At 31.3% G+C, this 12,700-nt stretch overlaps 1 protein-coding gene across 1 annotated transcript; it reads right to left on the bottom strand.

The window, feature by feature from the left end:
* Positions 1–2,417: 2,417 nt before the first annotated feature.
* On the bottom strand, positions 2,418–6,499 carry LOC139901645 (protein FAR1-RELATED SEQUENCE 5-like). Its single transcript, XM_071884334.1, has 6 exons — positions 6,451–6,499; positions 6,288–6,350; positions 4,807–5,716; positions 4,314–4,365; positions 3,463–4,038; positions 2,418–3,197 (listed from the first exon to the last, which is right to left on the bottom strand). Exons 1-6 carry the CDS (start codon positions 6,497–6,499, stop codon positions 2,418–2,420), a joined length of 2,430 nt encoding a protein of 809 aa, XP_071740435.1.
* Between the last annotated feature and the right edge of the window lie 6,201 nt (positions 6,500–12,700).

The raw sequence follows: 12,700 nt of genomic DNA, 5'->3' as shown, positions 1-12,700 counted from the left end.
ACAAGTTTTATTGTAAGTTTTAAAAAAATATTCAATCATTTCAATATTAATGTATAAATTAAATGAATAGATATCATTCATGAGTTATTTTATATCATATGTTTGAAAATATTTTTTATAATTTAAAAACTAACTTGATATTATTCACCATGTAGAGAATAGAGAAGTTGATGAAGAGTAAGCCAACCAAATCAGACCAGGAAGAATTCAATGCCAATGTACTTAATTTTGTGAAAGATGAAGAAGGAAAAAGGAATTTCAGTTCACATGATCTGGTATGAAAAAAATGACAAATAAAAATTATATACTTACATATTTCATAATAAAATGAAGAATTATATTTCATATAAACTGATATAAAAAAAATCAATACAGGTGATGTTTCCAATCTGCAAATCATATCACTTTTATGTGATCTGTGCAAACATGAAAACTGGAATCCTTGATGTGATTGACAATTCAGGAAAGGAAGTTATATAAGAAAACAAGTATGGAAAGATACCAACAAATGTGGTAAGTAAACTCAGAAATGTTACTTCAATAAGTATATATAATAGCATATAGTTTATGATGAATGAAAAAAACAATATGAAAATTATATGTTAAAAAACTGGAGATAGTTATGATGAAAACTAAAAATACAGATGAATGATAGAAATATACATATTATTGCTTATAGTATATCATGAATGATAGAATATTAGGTGTTAAAAAAACTGCGCATAATTATGATGAATGATAAAAAAGTATAGATAAATTATATACATATATGAATAATTAATTGTAAAGTTTTATGTAAAATAGATTAAAATGAATGATGTTGAATTAGCAATTAATAAAATTGATATTGATTAAATTATTGATAAGCATCGTGTTTAACTATAGGTAGTTTGTTTTACTAAAATGTTTAATACTTAACTAAGAGAATATATTGTTTTTAGGGATTGATTTTTAAGCAGTATCTAAAAGAGCAAGGAAATCCAATTGAAAAAATGGGATGCAAAGTAAACGTGCTACTACTGGCATGGAGCACAAAATCAAACGATATAGACTGTGGTGTTTTCGTGATGCATCACATGGAAACATACATGGGAGATCCTAAATGGAAGAGCGGTTTGTTTAAAGAAGGACCAGGTCAAACAAAACAGTTGAATGACTTGCGTGTGAAATATGGAGTGAAGATTTTAACACATCCTACAAATAAATCTATGAATGAGTGGATGGAAAAGTACAATACCTATGAAGCAACTCATTCAGAAAAGGAGAAAGAAGAGAAGCTAAAGAAAGAAGAGAAGAATCATAGAGAGACAATTAATTCAAGGTTTTAAAAAAGATCAGTGATGTCTTGAAACAGAAGAAGAATTCAGGTGATGAAATGAAATATTTTGGAACTGTGTTTTGACGAATTATGAACATCAACGTCTTAAACCAATGTTTGTTTGATGCTTATTTTGTATAAACTAAATGTTTGTTTCCTGAATGATGGAAAATGAAACAATGAATGATATGTTTGGTGAATGATTGAAACTTTTATGATGAATGTTTGTGATATATTAGAAAAATTGATAAACGATGAATGATATATTGAAAATAGATATAAATGATTATGAATTTAAAATAACGATAGATTATGATTCATGATAACAAAAAATGGATTATTACATTGTTACATTATGAATTTAAACTATTTTTTTTAAAACAAAATGATTTAAAAAGATATAAATGATTAATAAAAACATACAATAATTGTAATGTTACAAAAAATGATTTTAATAATCATAACGATTCATCTTTTATTTTTTATATTAAAACTTGAGAAGATGAATGATAAAAAAGAGGTGATGAATGATTAAAAAATAAGATGAATGAAAAAAGGAGGTGATGAATAATAAAAAATTAAAATGAATGAAAAAAGTAAATGATGAACGACAAAAAGTTGAAAACAAATTAGGTGATAAATGATGGAAAAAAAATATGAATAATATAAAGGAGATGATGAATGATAAAATAGAGATCACTAATGGAAAACAATATGAATGATAAAAAGAAGATGATGAATGATAAAAGTAGGTGATGAATGATGAAAATTTTGCGATGAATGATAAAATGAGATGATGAATGATTAAAATGACAAGAATAATGATTAAAATGACGTGATGAATGATAAAATAATGTGATAAATAATAAAATAAATCTGATAAATAAAAAGAAAGAACTAAAAATGACTAAAAACCAGATAAACAATATAATGAATGATAAAATTTATGAATGATAAAATTCATGATCATAATGCTTTAATGAATGATCCAAAACTTGAAAAAATACCTAGTAATCTAATTTCACAGAAAATTATACTAAAAAAGAGTAGCAGTATAAAAACATATAGAAAATTATAAAAAAGATAAAAACATTAACAATTAATCAGAATCAGAATCTTCATCTTCATATGCAACGTCTTCATCATCTTCCTCACTTTCGTCTTCTAATTCAAAGTCAATGACATTTTTTCCTTTATTATTTGAATTATGTAGTTGAGTGAGGTCAGTAGTACGAGTCCGAACATTGTGATCATGAATACCACAGTCAATGACATTTTTTTCTTTATTCTTTGAATTATGTAGTTGAGTGAGGTCAGTAGTACAAGTCCGAACATTGTGACCAAGAATACCACAACGCTTGCAAGCTCTTGGCTTAACATGTTTCTTAACAGCCACTTCTTTGGAAGACAATATCCGATTTGATCTACGTTGACCTTTGTTTCTAATATTCTCCGGAGCACGAATATTCGAATTGACTGGTTTAGAGAATCCCCATAGTCTATTAATATGTTCACCTCTAGTAGATGTAGAAGGCTCATCAGAAGTAGAACCAAGAAAATCGCCAATTAAGACATTAAACTTATCTCTAAAACTAACAAGTTTATCTAGATCATCTCGATATAAAGAGGAAACCTTCCTAAGCTTGTTGAAAACGTGATTGATAATCTTTTTGGATTCAGACTTATCATCAGAATAGACGAAAATGGAATTAAATGTTTCAGATACCTCCTTTGACCACCTCCTCAACAAATGAACCATAGGGATAGCAACAACATCATGAACATGATACACATAAAATATGTGCCTACATAAACGACCTTCACGTGTAAAAAGCAAACACGAACAGCTGGCTTCGGCAGTTTTAACATCAAAAGTAACCTAAAAAAAAGAGGAAATTACAAAGTTAACAACAAAGATAAATAACAAAACATAATGAATGGAAAAAAATGATGAATGACAAAAAAAAATGAATGAAAAAAAGATGAATGACAAAAACATATAATAACAAAAAAAAAATATGATGAATGACAAATATACTGAAAGAAAAAAATAAATAAATTAAACCTAAAAAATATATTAAAACAAAAAAAATGTAAGTAATCAGATTAGGAAAAATTTAAAAAGATATGAAGTAAAAGCTGACCCTATATTTCCAGTTTAGACGAGGAGGAGGAAATTTCTCTTCAATTACACATAATTGTTTGCCTTCATTCTCTTCAATGGTTGAGCTGATTTGCACACAAGAGAAAGAAGACTGAAATATTTCTTCTTGAACCAACAGAAACATGGTTGGTGTATAAAAATCCCTAGCATGCAACTCAATTAGCTTATTGGTAACACAATTAATGGATCTATTATCCATTTCAAACTCGAGAACCATGTTGTTATGGCGCTGCTTTTCAACTACAACATCGAAGGGTGAAAAAAACTCTACCAATTTAGAATGCTTGTTCTTGCATTTTATAAAGAATGAATTTTCACTCTCACAAAGTGATGACGTTCTCATCAATCCAGGCATTGGTGTATCTCGAAAAAAACACGGTATCCACTTCTCCTTCATAGCATATATATCTTTAAACCAATCGACATCATGCAAGCCAAATTCATCTAAAACATGTTGCCAACACTTTTCAAACTTTTCAGCATTCAACTCTTGATTCCAGAATATGTTATTCATTTGCTTACGAAAATCTTTATTTGAAAACAACTCACGACCAACCTATTAAAATAATAAAATAATATAAAACAAATGAATGATATCAAAACATGAATTAAACTAGAAAATTTACCTTTTTCAAGTTTTTGACTGATATGCCACATACATAACTGATGCTGCGCAGTCTTAAACTTTATTTTAATAGCCTCCAACATTACTGGGTCTTGATCAGTGGACACTAAGCCCGGTTCAGTCCCAAAAACTTTGAGAAAACAATCAAGAAACCAACTAAATGATTCTATGCTTTAACTAGCTAATAAAGCAGCTCCAAAAATAACAAGCTTCTTATGATTATCAACTCCAGTGAGAGGTACAAAAATCATGTTATACCTATAATATAAAAAATCAGTAATAAAAAATACGTAAAAATAAAATAAAAATTATAGGATGAATGATAAAAATAAAGTATTTCAATCATTCAGTAATGTTTTTAATGTTTAATGAATGATATTATGAATGAATAATGTCTTAAATAATAATTATTTAGTTAATTTATGATCAAAATAAAGTGCGGGTTTAGGATAAAAAAAAGTAAAATAAGTAATCTGTCAATATGAATGAGAAAAATCAATGATGAATGATGACTGATTAAATTATGAATGATAAATGATGAATGATGATTGATGAATGATGAATGATGAAGCATGAATGATGAATGATGAATGATGACCGATGAATGATGAAAATGAATGATAAAAATAAAGTGTTGAATGATAAAAATAGAATGATAAATAACAAAAATAAAAGTGATACGAATTACAGAAAACTTACATATTTGTACCATATGTAGCATCAAAGCCAACGATATCACCAAACTCTTTGTAGTTCAACTTAGAAATATTGTCAGCCCAAAAAACCCCACGTAAAAAATCATTATGATCACAATAATACTCGACACTGAAGTTAGGTAAAGTATTTTTCTTCATAAGCAGTTGTTCAATAGCAATATGTGCATCAGTATCACCTAGAGATTGGATCAAATCACGATGAAAATTATTGAAATCTACAGGCAAAGGACCAACATTATCAATACCACCACTAAGAGCACTAAAAAGTGTGTGAGCTTTAAATCCACCCATATTTGTTTGAGTACTAAGTTTGAAAAGAAATTTCATGTGTTCAGGATCCAACTTCCTCCTTTTATTCAACAAATTCCTATTCCTCTCAGTTATGAGTTTGTGACTATGCCCCTCAAAAAACTTAAAAATAACAATCTTACCCTCAATAAGTTTGAATCTAATGCAAGCTTCACATTCAACCTTAATACTAGAAGATTTACGGTTAGACACTTTCCTACGCTGACGCTTTCGCTTTGTAGGTTTATTAGGAATGGAAGAATCAGGATCAGGGACAGATTGAGATGCATTGACATTAGCAGGTGGATTAACAATAGCAGGGGGAACAAGAGGTTTTGGGACAGGACGACCTGACCTATTACACCTATAAACTTGGTAAATAACTGAACCATCTTCATCTTTATTTTTAGAAGCTTTCTTAATATTGAACCCAGCAGCCTCAGCATATAAGTCATAAAAATATAAACAATCTTCCAATGATCTTAATACAGAACCAATAACAGGATTAAAATGATCTGGAACATTAGGAAACCACAATTTCTTTCCATCAGGACCTTCATCCTCATAAGAAGACAAAAAATGATTTCTACAGACAGAGTTGGTGCCTATAAAAGAAAAATACAATAAAATTAGTTATAAATTACATGATGAATGATGAATGATGAAGCATGAATGATAAATGATGAATGATGAATGATGAATGATGAATCATAAATGATGAAGCATGAATGATGAATGATACATGATGAATGATAAAAAAAATAAAACAACATAAAGTTTACGATGAATAATAAAAAATCCATACAATAATTAGATTAAAATGTTACATGATGATCAAAGAAAAACAATAAATGAATGTTATATATTATAAACTGCCTACATTTATAATTAATGATTAAAAATACAGATGAATGTTAAAAAATACATAATGAATGGTACAAAAGTACATGAAACTGCGTATAGTTTATCATACAACACAAACAAAAAACATTTATTGTACAACAAAACTCTAAAAAAGCAGATTTCACTGATGAATCAAAACATATATATTGAACAGAAAAATTACATTTATCATTGATCAAAATGAATATCTAATTCATATAAAAAACACTAAACATAAAAAGAGACTGGATGAATGATAAAAAATATCAGATGAATGATGAATGAAAAACTTACTAGAAAATGTATCAGCAACAGAATCAGCAGCTGATTCATTAGACGAATTCGTAACAACATGAACTGGAAAAAAAGAAACGAACGACGTATATCAGATAAACCTAATTTTAAACATAAAACTAATTTAAGTAAAACAACAAAAGAGAATACGAATGAACGTAACCATCAGATTGAGCAATTGAAGTTGAATTTGCGATTGAAGATAAATCCATGAGTATATGTTGTAAATTGATGATGAAGACGATGAATATTGATGATGAATACAGAGATTGAAAGTAACAGGATGAACGATTGAAGTTAAAAGTAGAAATTAAAAAAAATTATAAATAAACGATTGAATTGAATCTACGATTTAAGTTTAATCGATGAATATATGTTGAAGATTAATGATGAAGATGATGATGAATATTGATGATGAAGAGAGAGAACGAACAGAAGAGGAATGAATGAGGAGAAAAGATAAAATATACGGAAATTAAAAATGTGAAATTCCGATTTTACCCCTCCGCATTTTTCCAGCATAAATTGTATTTTTTATTAAAAATATGAAATGGGAGGCCCATATTCACTTATCCAGTTTGTACCCCATTTAGTGCTTATCCCTCGATTGGTCCACTATATATAGGGGCACGATCCGTGACTAAGCTTAAAACGAGTACAAACTGGATAAGTAAATGTGGACCACAAATTAACATAAAACTAAAAATAACGCAGAGGGGTAAAATCGTCATTTACAAAATAGGAATTACAGAAAAGAAAACACGCTGAAAACAACAAAAACCCTTAAAAAGACGAACAAAGAAATATCAGATCCACGAAATCGAAGCTAAGAAATACGAAAAAAACTGATGATTGTTGTTACTAACAACAATCTACTGAAGATCGATCGTAAAAGAAGATTACAAGCTGAGATTACAAGCTCACGTAATGGCGGAAGATTCATCCAACAAACGGGAAAAAAAAGATGAAAATAATAAAAGAAAATCAAACGAAATTCATGATGCAGGTACGATAAAATTAACGTTTTATTGATTACGTGATTTATAAATTCTGAAAAGTAGTTACAATTAAACTGATGAATGAAAATTGAAATTATGCGATTCAATAATAGGATAATATGGTTTAATTCTGATATCGATGAATGAAATTGAAAATGTTTAGAATAATTAAACTGATGAATGATGCATTAATAAGAATGACTGTTATTTTAGTTGTTACATGATTGATTAGTATATGATGAATATGATATAAACTGAAATGAATGATGAAAATATGAATGTTATATTTATGCATTGTGCTGATATTTGAATATCATGAATGTTAAATGAGGACTGATAGAAAAAATAACACAAAAATGCATATAGCATATGATGAATGAAAAAAAAACGTGCAAATAATAGTTTACATGTTATATTGTGATGAATGATAGAAAATAAGAATGTGTTATGTTTAAAAAACTGCCAATCATAATATTTAATGATAAATGATAAAAAAAAATACATGATGAATGGTAAAAAAAATACATGTTAATGGTTATAGCTTATGATGAATGATGAAAAGTACATGATGAATGATAAAAAAATACATTAAACTGCTTGCAATAATTAGATGTTGAAAAAATGACTATAGTTATGATGAATTATAAAAAATACAGATGAATGATATACTTAGATGAATACATAATTATAAACTTGTATGTAAAATAACTTATGATGAATGATTGCATAACTGTTTGCAGATATTGAAGAAAAACAGAAATTGAAAAAGAAGGATAAACATGAAAAGTTTGAAAAAGCCGGAAAAAGAAAGTATGTAAGAAAGGCACATGCATTGAATAAAAAGGATATAAAGCTTGTTGAAAATGCAGTAATTAAGGTACTCCAAAATATGGAAGAGTTGAAAAAAGTTGAAAAAAGTTTGGATAGGAAAATTAATACGTTTGGTGAAGGCACAAGTAGATCAAAACCCAAAGACAATTCCGATGATGATTTTGAAAGGCAATCATTGAAAGCTTCTAAAGAAAAAGGTAACATTCATCTTTAAAAAATTTAAAAAAGTTATTTTACTTTGATTTTTATATTTAAAAAATCTAATAACTGATGTAGTTGTTATAATAATATAATAAGTAGGTATTAAATACGAAGAAGATGAAATTATAAGGTCAAGATCATCACCAAAATGTTTGTACACCGCGATACAGAATATGAATGACATTCAAAAAGAAAAGATAAGGGAGATTGGATTTGGGTCAATTCTAGAAATGAAGTTCTTTGAAAATCAGATGAAACTTGGTTACTATCTAGTAAACAACTTTGATGAATGTTCATCAACATTAAATCTTAAGAATGGTTCAATTAAAATCACAAAAGAAACAGTGCATGAAGTCTTAGGTGTTCTAATGAAAGGATTGAAGATTAAATATGTGGAAAGAAGCAATCCAATTGATCCTGTGACTATTTCATGGAGGAAACAGTTTAGAAATCACCAAGACATACATTCAACTTGTAGCGACCCCGACAAATCGTCAAGTGACGGCGTCGTCTACGTAGGTCCCATTGCCTGGTCAGAAGTCTTTATGACAACGTTTGACCAAAATATGTCGCCTTCATTTCAACATAAAGATTGTTTCCAAAGTTTAAAAGGATTGTTCAACCAAAAGTTAAGTTACAAGGTTATAAGTACAAATGAAAATCTAGGCGACACGGTTTAAAGTAAAGTCATAAGACGCTCCATGAAATGCATGTACACTCGACATCCAATGCAAGTATCAAATAATGAGCGGAAGCATGTATCACATATCGTGCAAGACCTGAGAAAAACATAGAAATCTGTCAACGAAAACGTTGGTGAAATCATAGGTTTAGTAAGTATTAAACGTTGTTTTTGAACCACAAGATTTTGTATTTCCATAACGTAGATTATCCAAATCATTTGCATTCCAAAAGTGTTGTTATACGCGAGCACTCAATTATCAAAACTTAACCAACGTTACCCCATCACACAGTGCTAGAACCCACACTAAAACACAAAAATATATTTCATCCGCATAACGGTAGCGAACCGTCCGAATGAGGGTTTGTTAAACCCGTATGGCCACACAATATAAGTTCTCGCTTACACCCTGCAAGTGTAACTAATGATAATCGAATTGAGGCATTTTTGTTCTAACTCGCACGTGAAATGTTTGTTTTCACACTTGTGTTCAAAACATAAAAGTAAGTAGTACAAGATGTAACAATGTATATGTTTTCTCAGCCCACGATTTAAAAGTATAAAAGTTGTTGAAAAGGTGGGACTATGATCTCACCTTGAGTGCAAGAGTTAATAAAGTACTTCAACGAGTAAACGCGTGCAAAGACAAGGCTAGTCTTGACCTAAACATATAGGTTATATCAATAACGGTAAACACAAACGGTCAAAGATGTTCAATTAGTCCTATGGCTCGTTACGACTCGATTATGTAGCATGTGAATCAATTAGTCAAGTTTCATGCACGATACAAGTAACTAAGCATGTTAGAACGATCGTATAATCGTTTGGTTAAGTTTGACTAAAAGTCAAACTTGGTCAAAGTCAAAGTCAACGGGGTCGGGTCGGGTATCCGACAATTTTCCCAAGACGAGAAGTCATATAAGAGCCTAATAGTCAAGTTTCATGTTAAACGGAGTTTTAGTTAAGCGGAAACATTTTTGTGACATTTAAAAACAAAAGAGAGTGGCCTGGGGCTTTTGCGCGGCGCGCACTGGGTTGCGCGGCGCGCACCCAAGTGCAATTTCTGGTCAGAACTCAACCAAGAAGGCAAACATCTGGGATCTCTGATTCTGCGCGGCGCGCGGGTAAATGCGCGGCGCGCAATACCTGGGAATCATGCAGTTTGCAGAAAAAAAATGGTCCAAGTCACGAACCAAAATACAATATAACACATTTCATGCACCGAAAACACTTAAAACACATAACCTATATCATTAGAAAGGTAATTTGACAAGGAAAACAACTAAGCACATTTCATCAAGCAATTCATCACTAACAACAACCAAAAACCGCATTAAACGTTCATAATCAAAGTTTCAAGTTCTAAAACGCATTTTATGATTCGGGCAACCAATTTACATGTATGATATGCCGTTTCGAAGGTAATCAAGCATACAATCCAACTAAACACTTACCAATAATAATCCATGGCATTCAATGCATCAAAAGTCCATTTCAAGTTCATCAAACCCTAACCCAAATTCACCAAAATCAATAATCAAGTTCATGAAGTTTTCTAAGGCAACCTACACATCAAATTGAAGCTAGTGATGCTAGTAACACAATTAAAACATCAACTTTTAACATCTAACAACATATGATCATCCTAAATTCAAGAACAACGCACCAAAATTCAAGTTCATGCTAGTTACACTAAAACAACGAGATCGAGCATATAAATTACACACACGACATTACAATGAGCCATAGACACTAACTAACACCATTTCAAGTCAAAAACACGAATTTAGAGAAATCTAGAGTTTTAGAAATGTTACCCAAACTTGATGATATTGGTATCAAAATGTAGAGGATGAAGAGAGGATCACGAAAATGTAATTTGTTTTGATGTTTGCTTCTCCAATCGGATTTAGATGATGATTTTATGTTTGAGGGTTTTGAGTTCAAAAATGGGAAGTAGAGAGAAAGAGGAGGATGAAGGTGGGAGGTGGAGATGAAATGAATGGATGTGGTAAGTGGGTTGACTAGTTGACCTAGTCAACTAGTTTGCCCATTTGGCAATCTCGGTCCCTCGAGTTTCAAAGCGGGTGCGGGAATTAACCCAACGAATATTTTAAAAACGTTCGAGTAACGGATGACTTTATAATTAAATAACGAGGATATTATGAACATTAGTTAACGAAAGATGCCAAATTAAATGACGAAAGATATTATTTAAAAAAAAAAAGACGGTGTTAAAATAAATTTAACGGAAAAACGCGGGATGTTACATTATCCACACCTCAAAAGAAATTTCGTCCCGAAATTTAGTTGGAAGTAGTAGTCGATATCTCTTACTCGAGACTTTACGTTGTTCATGATATGAATAAGTGTAGGTACGTCCTTGAGTGTTCTCATGAATTTGGATAGTCAGGGTTTTACGTTGTATTAAGGTTTGGTTTTACGATCCCCGGTTTCAACTGGTTTTCCTATGAAGAGAAGTTTGTCATCGATAGTTGGTGTATCTAGCAGGATTGCACGTTCCTGTTCCGCAGGACACGTTTCTAAGTTTGTTACACGAAATGTAGGGTAAACGGAAACTTAATTTAGTCGGAAGTTCTAAACGGTAGGAAGCGGTTCCAATACGCCCCAAGGTTTCAAAAGGGTTAACATGTCGCGGGTTTAACTTTCCCTGATTCCCCAAACGGATTACACCCTTCCAAGGTGCAGGTTCTCAATATTACGTGGTTACACACTGGGATTTGTGAGGTTTTCATCTAAGTTTGGTATAACTCTTCTGGCGACTACGGGTCATCTCGAGCCCTTCTCGGACTTGAACGATCTCAATTGTTGTTTCTTGATGGGGTTCGGATTCGGTGATTTGCTTGCCACATGCTTTGGTTAAATGAACAGGGGTATGACATTTGCGGTCATATAGGGTTTCGGAGGTGCGGTGTTAATATACGAGTGATAGCTGTCGTTGTAAGAGGAACTACTAAAGGTGACAATACCAGTCTGTAACATGTCTTTCCAAGATTGAATCGTACGTTTGCTCGGTTCGTCGGTTGTGGGAGATACGCGGTACATGTGTCTAAGCGAGTTCCCAAGGTTTCTTGTAACACTAGAAGTGAAACGAGTATTTCGATACAGGATAAATGACGAAGATACACCGTACTGGAATAGAATCTCTTAAGATATGTTTGAACCAGTCAGTTAGGGTTCGAAATATGTTCGTTAGGACTATTCACCCTCGTGGTGAATACTATTGTAATTTGAAGAGTTTCTCTATCCATGGAGAAATGTTACAAGGAGTTTCCTTAAACGGAAATGCGAGCGATAAAGATAGGAGTGAAATGAGGACTTAGAATAGGATGAGCTTACATCTCGGGGTTGCCATAACGTGCCTCTAGTTGTCAAAAGTTGAAGTCTGAAAGAGAAACGAGGTAGTACACGTAGTTGTATAGTTCGGGGTTGAATAATAGTTGACCGATTATCAGAAACACAAGGGCGTTAAGTCAAAGAAGAGTGAAGTATCGTTGGATTGTGTGTTATCTTAAATTCCAGTAATATTAGACGGTGACGGTGAAATAACAGAGGTAGGTAGTGTGGTACGGGATGACGAGAAAATTGATCGGATCCACAATTTAGGATTTGAATTCTTCGTGCAAAATAACGAATTTTAGTTATGTTGATTTTTGAGACGAGAGAGTATGCCTTTCGGC

The sequence above is a fragment of the Rutidosis leptorrhynchoides genome, chromosome 3 (assembly GCF_046630445.1).
Source record: "Rutidosis leptorrhynchoides isolate AG116_Rl617_1_P2 chromosome 3, CSIRO_AGI_Rlap_v1, whole genome shotgun sequence".
NCBI lineage: Eukaryota > Viridiplantae > Streptophyta > Magnoliopsida > Asterales > Asteraceae > Rutidosis > Rutidosis leptorrhynchoides.
The sequence above is the reverse complement of the archived record's forward strand: the minus strand, read 5'-3'. Positions and strand labels throughout refer to the sequence as shown.